The 17,587-nt window shown below is 37.9% G+C and overlaps 1 protein-coding gene across 5 annotated transcripts in view; it reads left to right on the top strand.

Annotated features, from left to right (window-relative positions):
• The window catches only part of LOC139751290 (uncharacterized), a 126,096-nt gene extending 116,016 nt beyond the window's left edge, over nucleotides 1-10,080 (top strand). For all 5 annotated transcript variants that reach the window (XM_071666613.1, XM_071666612.1, XM_071666615.1 and 2 more), the window contains exon 12: nucleotides 6,549-10,080. In XM_071666613.1, the coding sequence (XP_071522714.1) occupies nucleotides 6,549-8,299 (1,751 nt within the window). In that variant the 3' untranslated portion in view covers nucleotides 8,300-10,080. The remainder of the gene's footprint in view (nucleotides 1-6,548) is intronic.
• The last annotated feature ends 7,507 nt before the right edge of the window (nucleotides 10,081-17,587 follow it).

Raw genomic sequence — 17,587 nt, 5'->3', positions numbered from 1 at the left:
TCCGCTTCCATGGTTCCATCCGCTGCCAGATCCACTCCCAGATATCTAAAACACTTTACTTCCTCCAGTTTTTCTCCATTCAAACTTACCTCCTAATTGACTTGACCCTCAACCCTACTGTACCTAATAACCTTGCTCTTATTCACATTTACTCTTAACTTTCTTCTTTCACACACTTTACCAAACTCAGTCACCAGCTTCTGCAGTTTCTCACATGAATCAGCCACCAGTGCTGTATCATCAGTGAACAACAACTGACTCACTTCCCAAGCTCTCTCATCCCCAACAGACTTCATACATATATGTGTGTGTGTGTGTGTGTGATGGAGTGTAAGAAAGTAAACTCTAGATTGATATGGGTAAAACTGAAAGTTGATGGAGAGAGATGGGTGATTATTGGTGCATATGCACCTGGGCATGAGAAGAAAGATCATGAGAGGCAAGTGTTTTGGGAAGAGCTGAATGAGTGTGTTAGTGGTTTTGATGCACAAGACCGGGTTATAGTGATGGGTGATTTGGATGCAAAGGTGAGTAATGTGGCAGTTGAGGGAATAATTGGTATACATGGGTCTTCAGTGTTGTAAATGGAAATTGTGAAGAGCTTTTAGATTTATGTGCTGAAAAAGGACTGGTGATTGGGAATACCTGGTTTAAAAAGAGAGATATACATAAATATACGTATGTAAGTAGGAGAGATGGCCAGAGAGCATCACTGGATTACGTATTAATTGATAGGCGCGCAAAAGAGAGACTTTTGGATGTTAATGTGCTGAGAGGTGCAACTGGAGGGATGTCTGATCATTATCTTGTGGAGGCGAAGGTGACGATTTGTATGGGTTTTCAGAAAAGAAGTGAGAATGTTGGGGTGAAGAGAGTGGTGAGAGTAAGTGAGCTTGGGAAGGAGACTTGTGTAAGGAAGTACCAGGAGAGACTGAGTTCAGAATGGAAAAAGGTGAGATCAAAGGAGGTAAGGGGAGTATGGGAGGAATGGGATGTATTTAGGGAAGCAGTGATTGCTTGCTCAAAAGATGCTTGTGGCATGAGAAGCATGGGAGGTGGGCAGATTAGAAAGGGTAGTGAATGGTTGGATGAAGAAGTAAGATTATTAGTGAAAGAGAAGAGAGAGGCATTTGGATGATTTTTGCAGGGAAAAATGCAAATGAGTGGGAGATGTATAAAAGAAAGAGACAGGAGGTCAAGAGAAAGGTGCATGAGGTGAAAAGGAGGGTAAATGAGAGTTGGGGTGAGAGAGTATCATTAGATTTTAGGGAGAATAAAAAGATGTTTTGGAAGGAGGTAAATAAAGTGCATAAGACAAGGGAACAAATGGGTACTTCAGTGGAAGGCGCTAATGGGTGATGTGATAACAAGTAGTGGTGATGTGAGAAGGAGATGGAGTGAGTATTTTGAGGTTTGTTGAATGTGTTTGATGATAGAGTGGCAGATATAGGGTGTTTTGGTCGAGGTGGTGTGCAAAGTGAGAGGGTTAGGGAAAATGATTTGGTAAACAGAGAAGAGGTAGTAAAAGCTTTGCGGAAGATGAAAGCCAGCAAGGCAGTGGGTTTGGATGGTATTGCAGTGGAATTTATTAAAAAAGGGGGTGACTGTATTGTTGACTGGTTGGTAAGGTTATTTAATGTATGTATGACTCATGGTGAGGTGCCTGAGGATTGGCGGAATGCGTGCATAGTGCCATTGTAGAAAGGCAAATGGGATAAGAGTGAGTGCTCAAATTACAGAGGTATAAATTTGTTGAATATTCCTGGTAAATTATATGGGAGGGTATTGATTGAGAGGGTGAAGGCATGTACAGAGCATCAGATTGGGGAAGAGCAGTGTGGTTTCAGAAGTGGTAGAGGATGTGTGGATCAGGTGTTTGCTTTGAAGAATGTATGTAAGAAGTACTTAGAAAAACAAATGGATTTGTATGTAGCATTTATGGATCTGGAGAAGGCAAATGATAGAGTTGATAGAGATACTCTGTGGAAGGTATTAAGAATATATGGTGTGGGAAGCAAGTTGTTAGATGTAGTGAAAAGTTTTTATCGAGGATGTAAGGCATGTGTACGTGTAGGAAGAGAGGAAAGTGATTGGTTCTCAGTGAATGTAGGTTTGCGGCAGGGATGTGTGATGTCTCCATGGTTGTTTAATTTGTATATGGATGGGGTTTTTAGGGAGGTGAATGCAAGAGTTTTGGAAAGAGGGGCAAGTGTGCTGTCTGTTGTGGATGAGAGAGCTTGGAAGTGAGTCAGTTATTGTTCGCTGATGATACAGCGCTGGTGGCTGATTCATATGAGAAACTGCAGAAGCTGGTGACTGAGTTTGGTAAAGTGTGTGGAAGAAGAAAGTTGAGAGTAAATGTGAATAAGAGCAAGGTTATTAGGTACAGTAGGGTTGAGGGTCAAGTCATTTGGGAGGTAAGTTTGAATGGAGAAAAACTGGAGGAAGTGAAGTGTTTTAGGTATATGGGAGTGGATTTGGCAGCGGATGGAACCATGGAAGCAGAAGCGAATCATAGGGTGGGGGAGGGGGCGAAAATTCTAGGAGCCTTGAAGAATGTGTGGAAGTCGAGAACATTATCTTGGATAGCAAAAATGGGTATATTTAAAGAAATAGTGGTTCCAACAATGTAGTATGGTATGAGATGTGGGCTATGGATAGAGTTGTGCGCATGAGGATGGATGTGCTGGAAATGAGATGTTTGAGGACAATATGTGGTGTGAGGTGGTTTGATTGGTAAGTAATAATAGGGTAAGAGAGATGAGTGTAATAAAAAGAGTGTGGTTGAGAAAGCAGAAGAGGGTGTGTTGAAATGATTTGGTCACATAGAGAGAATGAGTGAGGAAAGATTGACCAAGAGGATATGTGTGTCAGAGGTGGAGGGAATGAGGAGAAGTGGGAGACCAAATTGGAGGTGGAAAGATGGAGTGAAAAAGATTTTGAGTGATCGGGGCCTGAACATGCAGGAGGGTGAAAGGCGTGCAAGGAATAGAGTGAATTGGAATGATGTGGCATACCGGGGTCGACGTGCTGCCAATGGATTGAACCAGGGCATGTGAAGCATCTGGGGTAAACCATGGAAAGTTCTGTAGGGCCTTGATGTGGAAAGGGAGCTGTGGTTTCGGTGCTTTATTACATGACAGCAAGAGACTGAGTGTGAGCGAATGTGGCCTTTGTTGTCTTTTCCTAGCGCTACCTCGCACACATGAGGGGGAGGGGGTTGTTATTCCATGTGTGATGAGGTGGCGATGGGAATGAATAAAGGCAGACAGTGTGAATTGTGTGCATGTGTATATATGTATGTGTCTGTGTGTGTATATATATGTGTACATTGAGATGTATGGGTATGTATATTTGCGTGTGGGGACGTGTATGTATATACATGTGTATGTGGATGGGTTGGGCCATTTCTTTCGCCTGTTTCCTTGCGCTACCTCGTAAACGCGGGAGACAGCGACAAGCAAATTAAAAAAAATAAATAAATGTGTGTGTGTGTGTGTGTGTGTGTATGAATGGATGGGCCATTCTTCGTCTGTTTCCTGACCCTACATCACTGACATGGGAAACAACAATGAAGTATTATGATAACTTGTTGGAATTCGGAGGGTAGATGGAATGAAGATTGAAAATATGAGAATCATATATGGTGTGAGGAAATCATAAGGAAGGCATATAGATAGAAGTCATTTAGGTTGATACGGCCATCCAGAATGTATGGTAGGTAATGAGATGGTCAAGAAGATATATAACTGAATAGAAGGTACAAGGAGAAGTAGGCTGGAAAAGATGAATAGATGCAGCGTGAGACTTGATTCAGGTTAGGAATTTTTCAGGTGTAGACGTCAGAGTAATGATTGGAAGAATTTTTTGTGTAAGTGGTGAGAATAAAGATATTTATTTCACTTGATGAATCAGGGAAGTACTAAGTGAAAAAGAAAAAGTGCTATGTAGTATAGAAATCCATGTTTCACTCTAACACACTGGGCATAGGTTGAGGACATGTATGTTGTATTACATAGGCAGATTATACATCAACTATCATGCGAAAATTGTGAATTGTGTTAATGATAAATGGGTAGATCAAGAGACATGTAGTTTCATAGAGTGCATGCTGGATTTTGATACTTACTGCCTTTCAAAGGTTTTATACTTCTTGTTTTATAGTTTTTGTGCTGCCTCACATTTTAATGTTGTGTTCCGATTCATGGTATTAGTGGTGGGAATTTGTTGGAACATGAAGCAAGCTGCACCAAAGCCCTAGCAGTTCTTGCTTCTCCAGCCTACTTGAAGTTGATACCAGGCCAACCACTAGTACTTCTGTATTGGAGCTATTGTTATGAGAGACGCTGTGCCTCAGGCTAGGTAAATGACATCAAACAGAAACAGCAGTCAGGGCTACAACACAGGGATACTGTGCCAGAGGTTTTCTCAGCTTTGCGGCAGATTCAGTGAATTCATGAATGGATAACAAATTAGCGAGACATGTTCATGACTTTCTGATATAGTAGTCATTGTAAATCAGTTAGTAGTTTATAGCTAATTTAGCTTAGAATGTCCAAAGATTACTTTAGTAGATGTACATATGTGATCAGTGTGGACAGATAGTAACAAGACTAGGTTATTATAGAATGTCCCCACAGGGGTCTCAGCAATGTGTGCAACTCTGCTGTGAATACAATGTTGTTTAAGGACTTTTCAGGAGGAGAGTTAGAATGAAGCAACCGTAATTTTTGGTGTCTAAAGTTGTAACTGCTGTCTACACAGTATAACCTACTAAAGATTTAACCCGAGTGAGGTAAAGAAATGTGGCAACAATGTAACTTCCCCATAAAGCACACTTCCAAACCACTGGTGTTGGTGATTGGACCAGACTGCTATGTATCGAATATATAAGAATCTGATAATATGAGGACTTTTAACAAGAAGAGTACATAATTTCCTCAAGACCCCACACCTCCATCTACTTTTTTAAGGGCTTACTAAACATTTCAAGACAGTGTAGAAGCTTGAAAATAAATCTTTGATATCATGGAAGGAATAACCTTTTTGTTAGAAGAGACAGCATTTACAATATGCTTAATTTTATTATTGGTCAGCCTCTGAAAACACTACCTTCTGCAGAATATTTAATCATATGAATCTCAAGCCTTTAGATGAGAAGCTAAATAACAAAATAATACAGCAGCATTATATCTTATTTTTGATAAAAATTCTCATATAAATAAATGGTCGTCAAACAAATGACTTATCATTAACTCCCAGTCCTCTTCCCATGATTTTTCTGCAATAGGTTTGGCATAATATCAGTTCAAAGTTCATGGAGCTTCATTGATTTTTTCCTGTAATGATAATCACAGTCTTGTCTTTTTTTTTTTTTTTTTTTTGGGGGGGGGGGGAGCTTTAGGCATATCAACTGCCATGGTCATTAATGCCACCAGTGTGAAGTTACATTGCACAGCTGGGAAATTTTCAACACATTCTTCAAGTGTTAAGGATAATTCTTAAACACATACACTACCACTATGCATGTGGCACTTAGAGTTTCATCCATTTTTACACTTTTCCATTTTCATTGTCATACATGTGCATTCTCTTCTCTTTTTCAGTAAGGTAGCATTCTTTTCATTGAATTAATCCCATTTTGACATTAATTTAGACATAACTTAGACCCTAGTTTCATAATCATTTTTTTTTTTTTAGCAGCTCAGGATTACTAAGTCCATTCCCTCTTATTTTTCATAGATATTTCATCATACTTCAGAGATTTTAAAGATTTCTGCCAATCAAGAAGTCCTCTAACTATTTTCTGATGATTTTTTTCTGTACTTTGGTAAGCACATTTTGTTAGGTATACTGGTGTTTAGAAAAGGGTTACTGTTCTATCACTTTTCTTTTCAGCTAAGAGTACTACATTAGATTTCATCAGAAACTGGTATTACAGTAGCTTTCACTCAAATCTCAAGATTACTGCCCACTCCAGCAGTGTGGTGGACATGGTTATTAAGATGTATCATTATTGAAACACATACAGCTTAGCTCCCGGTTCCACCTGGATTGCAGATGTGCAAAGCAGATTTTGATAATCACACCTATCAATTTAGAAAAATTGAAAGAAGATTGTACTAACATCATTTCTCTCATTTCAGAGGTGATTTTATCAAAAGGCAAATAATTAGACTTGTGACTTAGGGGTATCCATGTCATCTTTCCTTGAATATTTCACCCTGTGCTGTCATATGGATGCTGCTTCATATGTTTGCATTTTACCTGAGGAAACCCTCTGTAAAGCATTTTTCAGGTTTGTTGGTGAATATTGTAGGTCATGATATTTTTACTTAGACAGGAGGTGGTAGAATCTGCAGGAGTCATTGTACTTAGAGACGACTATTTAGTACTTTGGACAGAAGTGTGAGAATCTTCAAGGGTTACTGCACTGAGGAATAAGAGTTTTGGTCCTCTTTAGCTGTTTTCTAGCATTTGATATTATGATCTGTAATACTATTATCATTAATGATATCATTATCACTGGCATCATTCTGTTTGAACAGAAAAAGTAGCTGACGAGGTGAAAGCTGTCGAGGCTGGCCCTGTCGGCGGTGATTCTGCAACAAGGAGAGAACCTGTTGCCCCAGAACCTCCACCAGAAGAAAGTGAAAAGGATGAGGAAAAAATTACCAATCTGCTTGTGAAAGCTAAAGAAAAGTTAGACATGAAGGAAACTAAAGATGAGATAGGAAATGCACACAAATCAAAGATGGAGACTGGGAAAAAAGTAGATGTTCGACAAAACTCTAAGGACATAAAAGAGGACAAAATTGAGGGAGATACCTTACACCCTGATGCTATACAGAAGGAGGAGAAGGTCAACAAAGAAGAAGGAAATGGGAAGAAGAATGAAGAGGAAGTTGACAAGAAACAAGCTGAACTGCTAGAAAAAATAGAAGTGCAGCATAAAGAACAGCAAAAAATACTAGCTGAGCAGAAACAAATTCTTAAAGAATTAAAGGACCAGAAGGCAAAGCAGGAGCAAGAGTTAAAGAGACAGGAGGAGGAGAACAGAATTGCTGCAGCTGTTAAACCTGCAGTTGCAAATCTTGGCAGAAATCCTGGAGTTGCAAATCCTGATCTTGTTCCTGTGGCTGCTGTGAACCCAGGCCTTGATCCTGCTGCTGTGAATCTCGGAGCTGTAAAGTCTCCTGGTAATGCAGCAGATGTAAATTTACCCCCTGTGAAACCTGCTGTTGATAGTCCTAGAGTCTCCAGTAATGCTGCTGTGAATCATGCTGCTGTAAAGTCTGGGGATTTAGTTCCTGGAGTAATGAGTGATACTTCTCAAGCATTGTTGGGTGCAGCTGTTGCCTCACAGAATGAGGTTGTTGCTCCACTAGCTCCTCTTACTAATGAGGCCCTTGCACCACATGTGAGAATTCCTGTGCAAAGCCATAATTATCAGGCAAAAGGTAGCCATGATACCATTCCTAACTATCCTATCAGTGGCAATCAGATGGTTTATCAGGCAGCTCAAGTTCCACAGGTAGTTTCTGTGGATACCATGGGAAATCAGCCAGGCCCACAGTCTCAAGCAGATATAAACATTCCAGTTCCACTGGCTAATGACATTAGACAGGTTCCTGTTGCTGGTCATGGATCAGTAGATGAAGTTGGTAAACCTAAAGTGGAATTAGCTCCAGATGCAGCTTTTTCAGAACATGCCTCACAAAAGAAGGTTCATGTTCCCATAGATCAGTTGCAACAGAATGTTCAGGCTCCAGTTGGTCAGTCACAGATGAAAGTTCAAGCTCCAGCAGAAGAAAAGCATGTCCAAAAGAAACTTCAAATGTCTCAGGCAGTAGATACACATCAGGAAAAAGATGCAAAGAAATCACATGTTTCTTATAGTGATAAGAAACAAGTGGATGTAGGAGGACAGAATGAAGGATCATATATTGGCTCGCCAAGGACAAAAGGGTCCGAAGATGTATCATCAGCAGATGGGAAACAGAAGATTTTAACACAAGGTAAAGAAACTAGTAAAAGTCAAGTAGAAAACAGTAATGGGTTTAAAAAAGTAACAGACAAGGAGAAGAAAGCAAAGCATGATGAAGAAAGAAGAAAACGTGAAGCTAAGTATATGTATTCTATCGATTTCCCAGAAGTTAAACTTTTGAAAGATATCAAGCCCAGGGATGCTGGAGAAGTGGCTTATGACACCCGGCATCTCCTGTGGACCAGTCGATCAAGGAGGAAAAGGAGGAGAAATGATAGGGGAAGAGATGACTATTACTGGGATGAAACATAAGGGAATTATTTTTCTTTGACGGACTCTGAAGGTCTTTATTTCTTCTTGGAGTATAATATTTTTCTAATGCAGTTTTTGATCTTGTGACATGCAGGTGTTATACAGTGTCTTGACTGCAAATTATTTAGAGGATAGGTTGCAAGTTGAGTGAAAATGCACACTTTGATACTACACTTTGGTATTGTACTGTATTCTGAAATATATTTAGAATACCAAGGTCCTTGTTTTTCAGATTGTAAACATATGGTTATTCTGCTATTTAGAATTTTTTCCATGTGTTTATAGTTCACCACTTTTGTTGGTAATGCAGATGACTATCGCTGTGAATCTGAATTGTTATTAATCAGTTGGATGTATCATCTTGCAATTTATGTAATTGGTTTTGGTTTAAAGGGTTTATTACTTAAGTGTTTCATTGCGTTTCGTAATTTCTAGTTATAGAATATAACTGTAACTAGAAGATTCAGTGTAATATAGTGCATGCAAATACATATATAGAATTTCAACTGTTCTTCAAGAAGTTGTGAGTAGGAAAAATTACAATATTGAGTTTACTGTATATCAAATTGCAAACTTACATCAGATTGTGTAGTTGTCACCAAAATTATGAAATGATATTGTGATGAACATTTTCATGGGCCAGCTTTACATGGGAGGGAGTTATACTGAAATTGATATAAAATAGATGTTCTGCAATTATCTAATTTGTTAGGCAAGGATAAGAGAAACATTAAGCCCTAGTAGGCAAGGATAAGAGAAACATTAAGCCCTAGTAGGCAAGGATAAGAGCAATATTAAGCCTTATTAGGCATGGATAAGAGAAATATTAAGCCCTAGTAGGCAAGGATATGAGAAATATTAAGCCCTAGTATCTCCCAGAATTTATGAATCTTGTAGCTGAGAGACATTGATGCCATGGTAGAAATTTTTAACTGCATCTTTTTTTGAAATGTTAGTATCTCATATGAATTATTTTTACTTTTGTTCATACTATTCTTTTAAAATTTTAAGTAAATTGATTTTGAATATATAAACTGAAATTCTCTGTAAATATATTTTAAGCCTTAGGTTAGGGCCTTATAGAACGTCTTGTCCATTTTCCCCAGATTCTAGTATGTCATTTAAGGTTAAGAAATGTGTTGGATTTGGGAGTGGATATCTGCTCATGAGAATCACATTGCTTATGATAGGTTTACTTAAAACTAGTCATGGATCTTCTTGTTACAGATCATTGTTCATTTCATTCAGAGACATTGTAATTGGAAAAGATCATAGTAATGAAATATAATTGTGTGATGCAAGAATATTATAACATTTCAAATAACAAGAGCATTCATTACAGTTAGATTGATCCCATGTTTTTAGGGAAGCTTGCATTGAGGGGAGTGATGTATTGTATATTGTGCTAGCTTTACAGCTAATGAGATTTATTGCGTGAAGTGTATCTCCATGTTTAGTACTGTTCACTAATGAGTCCATTAAATACCAAACTTTTAATCATGAATGAACATCATTCCAATTTATGGAAAACAGACTTACTTTGTTTTTAGTTGATATTGGTGTGCCAGTTAGATAATTAAGCATTCTTAAATTCCTTATGCATAATTTTGATCTTGTGTAAAATTTTTGAACAATGCTTTTATATATTGAAGTGCAATGAAAAGATGATCTTAACCATTTTAGTGCGAGCATTTCTCATAAGTAATGAGTTCATTTGTATGTTCTTGGCACTACCTTGCTAAGGCTGGAAACAGCAAACAGGTATGAAAGAAAGAAATAAACAGTGTTCTTAATTTAGCCCTAAATGTAAAAAATTTCATCAGTAACAGTACCCTTCGTCTTTTCACTATTTACAGGTTGATGCTTAGCTTAACATGTTTTATTCATAAATGTTAATATTGTTGGACTTATGATTATGGAAATTAAATTTTGGGGGACAATATATGGTGTAAGGAGGATTGATCAAATATGAAATGATAGGGTAAGAGAGAGGTGTAGTAGTAAGAGGAGTATTTATGAGATAGTTGGAGAGGATGTGATGAAATGATTTGGATATATGAAGAGTATGAGTGAGGAAGGGATAAGGAAGAGGATATACGTGTCAGAAGTGGAAGAAACAAGGAAACGAGGGAAACCATTGAGGAGGTGAAAGGATGAAGTGAAAGATATTTTAAGGTTTGGTACCTGAACATGTAGGAGGATGTGAGGCATGCAAGTGATAGAATGAATTAAAGCTGTGTGGTTTACAGGGATGATGTGCTGTTGCTGAAGCAGTTGAAGGAAACCACAGAAAGTATTGTTTGGCTTGATTTTGGATAGGGGCACTAGTTTTGGTGCAATATACATGATGGTTAGAGTGGGTGTGAGTGAATGAGGCAACTTCCTTACCTGTTTCTGGTGATACCTCACTAACATGAGAATTAGTGAACATAGATGACAAAACACATGCCTTACATCCTTGATAAAAACTTTTCATGCTTCTAGCAACTTGCCTCCTGCACCATATATTCTTAATACCTTCCACAGAGCATCTCTATCAACTTTATCATATGCCTTCTCCAGATCCGCAAATGCTACATACAAATCCATTTGCTTTTCTATGTATTTCTCTCATACATTCTTCAAAACAAACACGTGATCCACACATCCTCTACCACTTCTGAAACCACACTGCTGTTCCCCAATCTGATGCTCTGTACATGCCTTCACCCTCTCAATCAATACCCTCCCATATAATTTCCCAGGAATACTCAACAAATTTATGCCTGGGTAATTTGAGCACTCACCTTTATCCCTTTGCCTTTGTACAATGGCACTATGCAAGCATTCCGCCAATCCTCAGGCACCTCACCATGAGTCATACATTAAACCTAACCAACCAATCAACAATACAGTCACCGCCTTTTTTAATAAATTCCACTGCAATATCATCCTAACCTGCTGCCTTGCCAGCTGTCATATTCTGCAAAGCTTTTACTACCTCTTCTCTGTTTACCAAATCATTCTCCCTAACCCTCTCACTTTGCACACCACCTCGACCAAAACACCCTATATCTGCCACTCTATCATCAAACACATTCAATAGACCTTCAAAATACTCACTCCATGTCCTTCTCACATCACCACTACTTGTTATCACCTCCCCATTAGCCCCCTTCACTGAAGTACCCATTTGTTCCCTTGTCAAATGCACTTTATTTACCTCCTTCCAAAACATCTTTCTGTTCTCCCTAAAATTTAATGATACTCTCTCACCCCAACTCTCATTTGCCCTCATTTGCATGTGTGACGTGCATGTGTATACATGTGTATGTGGGTGAGTTGGGCCATTCTTTCGTCTGTTTGCTTGTGCTACCTCGCAAATTGGAGGTGGGAGGATGGAGTAAAGAAGATTTTGAGCAATCTTTGAATGAGTGGGGCCTGAACATACCGAAGGGTGAGAAGTGTGCAAGGAATAGAGAGAATTGGAATGTTGTGGTATACCTGGGTTGACATGCTGTCAGTGGATTGAACCACGGCATGTGAATCGTCTGGGGTAAGCCATGGAAAGGTCTGTGGGGCCTGGATGTGGGAGAGCTGAGGTTTTGGTGCATTACATATGACAGCTAGAGACTGAGTGTGAACAAATGTGGCCTATTTTGTCTGTTTTTCTTGCTTGCCTTCATCCATTCCTATCACTACCCTTCCTCACAGGAAGTAGCATTGCTACCCACTGCTTCAGCAAGGTAGCGCCAGGAAAACGGACAAAAGGGCCACATTTGTTCACACTCAGTCCCTAGCTGCCTTGTGTAATGCACTGAAACCACATTGAGTTGTCTGTGGCATCATAGTTGACAAAAAATAGAAAGTAAAAGTTTTTCAAAAGATGCAAGAATAGAACAACCAGAAGCCATAACATGAAATTGATCAAGAAACTTGTTAAAATAGGGTCAAAGAAGTACTTTCATAATATGTGAGTAGTGAATGAATGGAGTAAAATGAATGATGAAAGTGTAATTGTGGACAACATACACCAAGTCTATAATGTATGATTGTAAAGAGGGCTACACATGTATAGAAATCCCTCCCCATAAAAAGAAAATAGGTAATTACAGAAGTTACATGCAAAGATTGGAACATGATGGTATGGAGGAACAGAGAGTTAAAGGAGTGGGTTGATTGGCCCTCATGATAAGGGGTACCTCGGAATTTCAGTAAATATCAATAGATATTACTTTCAAATTTACTGTAGGTAGGAAGTCTATAGGTAGGATGCTAGTTTACAAGCCTCCAAAGAACTGTACTTACCCAGAACAGGTGTAAATTGTGAAGAATAAAATAACTCAGGATGTTGAAGAAAGTGGCAAGACACCCTCCTTGGAGATGGTAAAGTATGGTAAATGGGGATTTCAGTTACAGGAAGATAGACTGAGAAAACTTAAACTCTTGTTGAGGTAGTGAGTCATGAATATACAGTTTCTTTGAAGGTGTACCAGAGAACATCATGTATTAGCACCTCATGAAATATATGAAAACAAAGGGGAATGATACTCTGTCTGTTGTTGACCTTGTCTATACATATAGTAACATTGATATAGATATAAGACCTATGATACCCCTGTGAGAAGTGATCAAATAGTGCTTAATTTTGATTATGTGTAGTAGAGGAGACACATAAGGGGGATCAGGACCCAAAGAAGAGATACAGATGCAGCAGCTACATAGAGCTGATTAAATTCTCTGAGAGTATGGACTGAGAGCAGAGTTCCATAAGAAATTGAAAAAATTAATAAAAGTTTTTGTGAAATATACAGTGAAGGGGACAGAACACTGGTACCCCAGGAAGCCAATGGAATTAGCAAGTCATGATTGAACAGGAAATATCATAGAGCAAAAGAGCTTAGGGATATATTATTAAGGTGTAAATGATATTCCAGCTAGGCAGCTCATGAAAGGTACAGAACAAGAAATTAGTACTGCAAGTTAAGGAGGGAAGAGCTGAAAGACTTTAGAAAGAGTATGGTTTTCAACAAAATTGCTCATTTCTGACAACTTGATTTATTTTATATTATCAGCATGTATTATGGAAGTAAATCAGTAATGTTGCTTATTTACATTTTCAAAAAGCATCTGTTTAAGTTTCACGTTAAAGGTTACAAGCAAATCTTAAGTCACATGGTATAGTGATTAATAGTCAAGCCTCAGAATAGTTAGACATAAGTGGTGTGCCACAGGGATCAGTCTTGGGACAATTATTTTTCTCATATATATTGATGATAATAGTTGCTGATCATATTAAGCTGGGGAATAGATCTACAACTGAAAGTGAAAATTTTCAGCTTCAAATTGAAATGCACAAAGTAATGAACTGGGGGTCATAAGTGCCTAATGATTTTTGTTATCAGTAAGTGCAGAGTTTTGCATTTTGGTAGTAAAAACAAAAAGTTAAGCTACAGTATGAATGCTTTTGGGATTCAAAAGAAGAATGAGGGAAAAGACAGGCTGTATAATCTCTGGTCTCCCAAAGTCTAGTGAGCTGTACACAAAAGCATTAAAAAGAATGATTTTTTTTCAGTTAGGGCCTTCTAATGTAAGTTTATGGAACTCATCCTCTCTTTTTACAGTTAACTGATGTATTCCAGTCTTGAGCATTGTGTTCGATTTTGGTCACCATTCTTGAAAAAAGACAAACATAATGGAGAGAGTGCAGTTTCCAAGCTACTAAGATTCAAAATAATCAAAGGGTTTGATGACCTTGATCTAACAAGCTTGATTCGTCTAATTTTGCTTGTAGTAATGGGGATACAAACTTTATAGGCTACCATTTTACCTCAAATTAGGTGAAGCATTTTTTTTCGTCAGAATTTTTAGCAAATGTTATGATTTATCAGTAAGACTAGTTGAAATTGGTACTTTGAATACATTTAAGAATAAATTTGTGAAATACTTTGCTTTAAGTCCATGACTAACATCATTTGCACTTCCTTGATGATGTGAACAGATTGCAGGTTTTCATTTCTGAATCATCCATATGTCTATCTACTATTTCCAAGTTAATCTTTCAGTTTTTGGTATGTTTCACTCCCAAGAATAGCCTCAAAAAAACCATTGGTCGGTTCCTGCTTAAATTCCTTTGTGTTCCTTTGAGCTGAATGATAAATTTGTGTTTTCACAACATAGGACGATACTGCACCAGCATTAGCAAGGTGAATAGGAGAAGTCTTCAATAAAAATGATATGACAAGGTTATTAAAACAACTTGACCCATATCAGGCCCATGTTTCTGATGGAAGTCTCCCCATATGTGCTAAAGGAATGTGCAGTGGCACTTGCTAGTCCACACAGTACATTGTTTCTTAGATCACTAAAGGAAAGGTTAGTTTCAAAGATGTACATATATGTTAATCCTGTATACAAGAAAAGTGATCAAGAATTTATGCTGAACAATAGGCCAGTCTCTCCAATTAGCATGGTCTCTAAAACACAGGCATAGGTAATCAGGAAGCAAATGAAACACTGCATGTAAAGAAGAAACTACCTTACTGGGATACAATATAGTTTTAAGGAAAGGATGTCATTCACTGCTAATCATCTAAACTTCCGTGACAGTGGTTAGCATTAATGACTGCAAATCACCATGGGACAGCCAAAGGTCAGACATGCATGGGTTCCAACTCAGGTTTTCAGCCTTCCCTCAGGGCTGGTTGATAAATAGTTACCTAGCTTAGGCTGGTGTGTGTGTGTGTTTGAATACATCCATAGGAGTAAAGACATGATAACACATATACAGTATAAGGTTAAGAGATGGGGCAACATGAAAGTAAGACTCTCCCCATAAATCACAAATAGTAATCACACACACACACACCGTAAGGGTTTACTCCAGATGCTTCACATGCCCTGGTTCAGTCCACCGACAGTACATCAACCCCAGTATACCACATCGTTCCAATCACTGTATTCCTTGCACGCCTCTCGCCCTCCTGTATGTTCAGGCCCCAATTGCCAAAATCTTTTTCACTCCAGGTGTGCATGGTAATACCATAAGTTGACATTTTTATGTTTTGACATTCTTAAACTGCTTCTGGTGTCTGTTGTAAAGATATAAGACTTAATAATGGTGTTTGGGAGTGATGTAGCTGCAGTTAGACTTATTTTCAAGTAGTTTTCTGTAGTTTCTTTGCTTCTTGTATCAGTTTTTATAATCTTTCATTGCAGATAAATCTTAGTGGTTAATTTATGATTTTTCTGTGTGTAGAAGGAGATCAAATGAAGATCATAATATGAATGAAGTAGTGTTTGCGTGAAAAAAGTATAGCAATTGTTATCTGTAGAAGTTCATTTTGCTGAGAGGTGCATTAACTCTGATTAGACTTTAAGCAAACTTTTAGGTCCCCTAATATGGAGGAAGCCAAGGTTTTGTTTATGTGCATCTGTGTTTGCATTTAGGCTTACATGCAAGTACTTTTGTTATGTAAAATGGGGAATTTAGATATGGTTGATATGTCTGATGATGGCTTATGCTCATTGAAGATCATGAAAGAAAAATAGTATTTATGAAAAGTTTTGCCATTTTACTTACTGAAAGTGTATTTGTGTGATGCCAGCACTATACCATGAATTTCTGCTGTATTACATTGTGAGTGCTATATCCTTGCCTAGTTAGGATGTTTATTTGTACCCACCATTCAGTAATGCTAACAATGAATCTGAATTGTACTTAATCAAATAATAATTCTGTTGTGATTAGTGTATAGTGTACAGTTCTATATGCCGTAGACTCTAGATGAATTTATAATGTAAATGAATGTATTAAGTTACCTCAGCACCAGAAGTGATTCTTTTGTCTTCCATTAAATAAGCTTTACTGAATTATTAAATCCTAGAAGTGGTTTATGATTACTCAAAGCCTTCTCATTGGTTAAGCCTTCTTCAGTTAGTTGCTTGAAATCATTGAAAGTATTTCAAATTTTATGGATATGTATGCACTTAGACCACTGATATTCTTAGTATTAATTGGTATACAAAACTGATTGCATTGTCTCAACTCCACATGGGAGTGGATGATAATGAAAGGTTGCCATACAGAACTTTTGAAGCCAGAAATATACAGTAATTGATTGCATTTTCATGGTGAAACCTATAAATCACATTGTTAACAGTTCTGAACATGCAGACCATCATCATTCATTGTATAAACTATGCAAAAGGTCACCACTTACATTCTAACAATGTAGCTTAGTTACTGCTGACTGGAGAGTACCTGAAGTGATGGCCATTTTGGCAGAACACTTCAGAGCTAGTCATTGTTACCTTGAACCCCACAGTAGCCTGTCACTTATCAGTTCGGCAGGGTATTTCCTTTGTGTTTTTGAATATTAACTTTGTCTCTAGTGCTGAATATCATATGTCTTGGCATGAAGTTTTATTCTGGTATTGGACTAAGTGGGAAAGAGGTGGTTTGTCATATTCACCTTTAAGAAACTAGCAGCAAAGACATTTTGGATTAAGCTTGACCAATGCTCTTTTAACAGATTTTGTGCCATCATGATCATGAGGTCACATCTCTTTATCGATAACATCCACTTTCACATTGAGAGGTCCAGGTGAGAATTTGTATCTTATGTTTGCTTATACAAATCAAGTTGCATTGTACTTAGTTTCATTGATTTTGGATTTTGATAACAGATTAGGTAGGCTGTATGGAACTAGATTAAGACACTGGTTGTAGAGCAAATTATCTTCCTACAACTTGGACGAAGTTGAGACTTGCTGAAAAATAAAAAATTAGTATATCACCAGCTAAAAAAAAGATCCCAAGTGATATTAAGTTGCAGATGAGACCTATTTGAATGGGAATAATAAGTGATAGCTATGTCCACATTCATGTAATTAGACTGGTCATGATTGATCAATGCATTATTGAGAATTATATGATATCCTGTTTAAAAATTTGCCAGGAATTGAGTGCTTGTTTAACTTCTTAATGAAGAATATGTATCCTCTTGCACAGCACAAGAGTCATGAGGGAGTTTGCAAAGAGAGCAGGTGTCAGAGATATAGATTTTTTTTTTTTATTTTGCTTTGTCGCTGTCTCCCGCGTTAGCGAGGTAGCGCAAGGAAACAGATGAAAGAATGGCCCAACCCGCCCACATACACATGTATATACATACACGTCCACACACGCACAATATACATACCTATACATCTCAATGTACACATATATATACACACACAGACACATACATACATACACATGTACATAATTCATACAGTCTGCCTTTATTTGTTCCCATCACCACCTCGCCA

This window comes from Panulirus ornatus, chromosome 11 (genome assembly GCF_036320965.1).
Source record: "Panulirus ornatus isolate Po-2019 chromosome 11, ASM3632096v1, whole genome shotgun sequence".
Taxonomy (NCBI): Eukaryota; Metazoa; Arthropoda; class Malacostraca; order Decapoda; family Palinuridae; genus Panulirus; species Panulirus ornatus.
The sequence above is the reverse complement of the archived record's forward strand: the minus strand, read 5'-3'. Positions and strand labels throughout refer to the sequence as shown.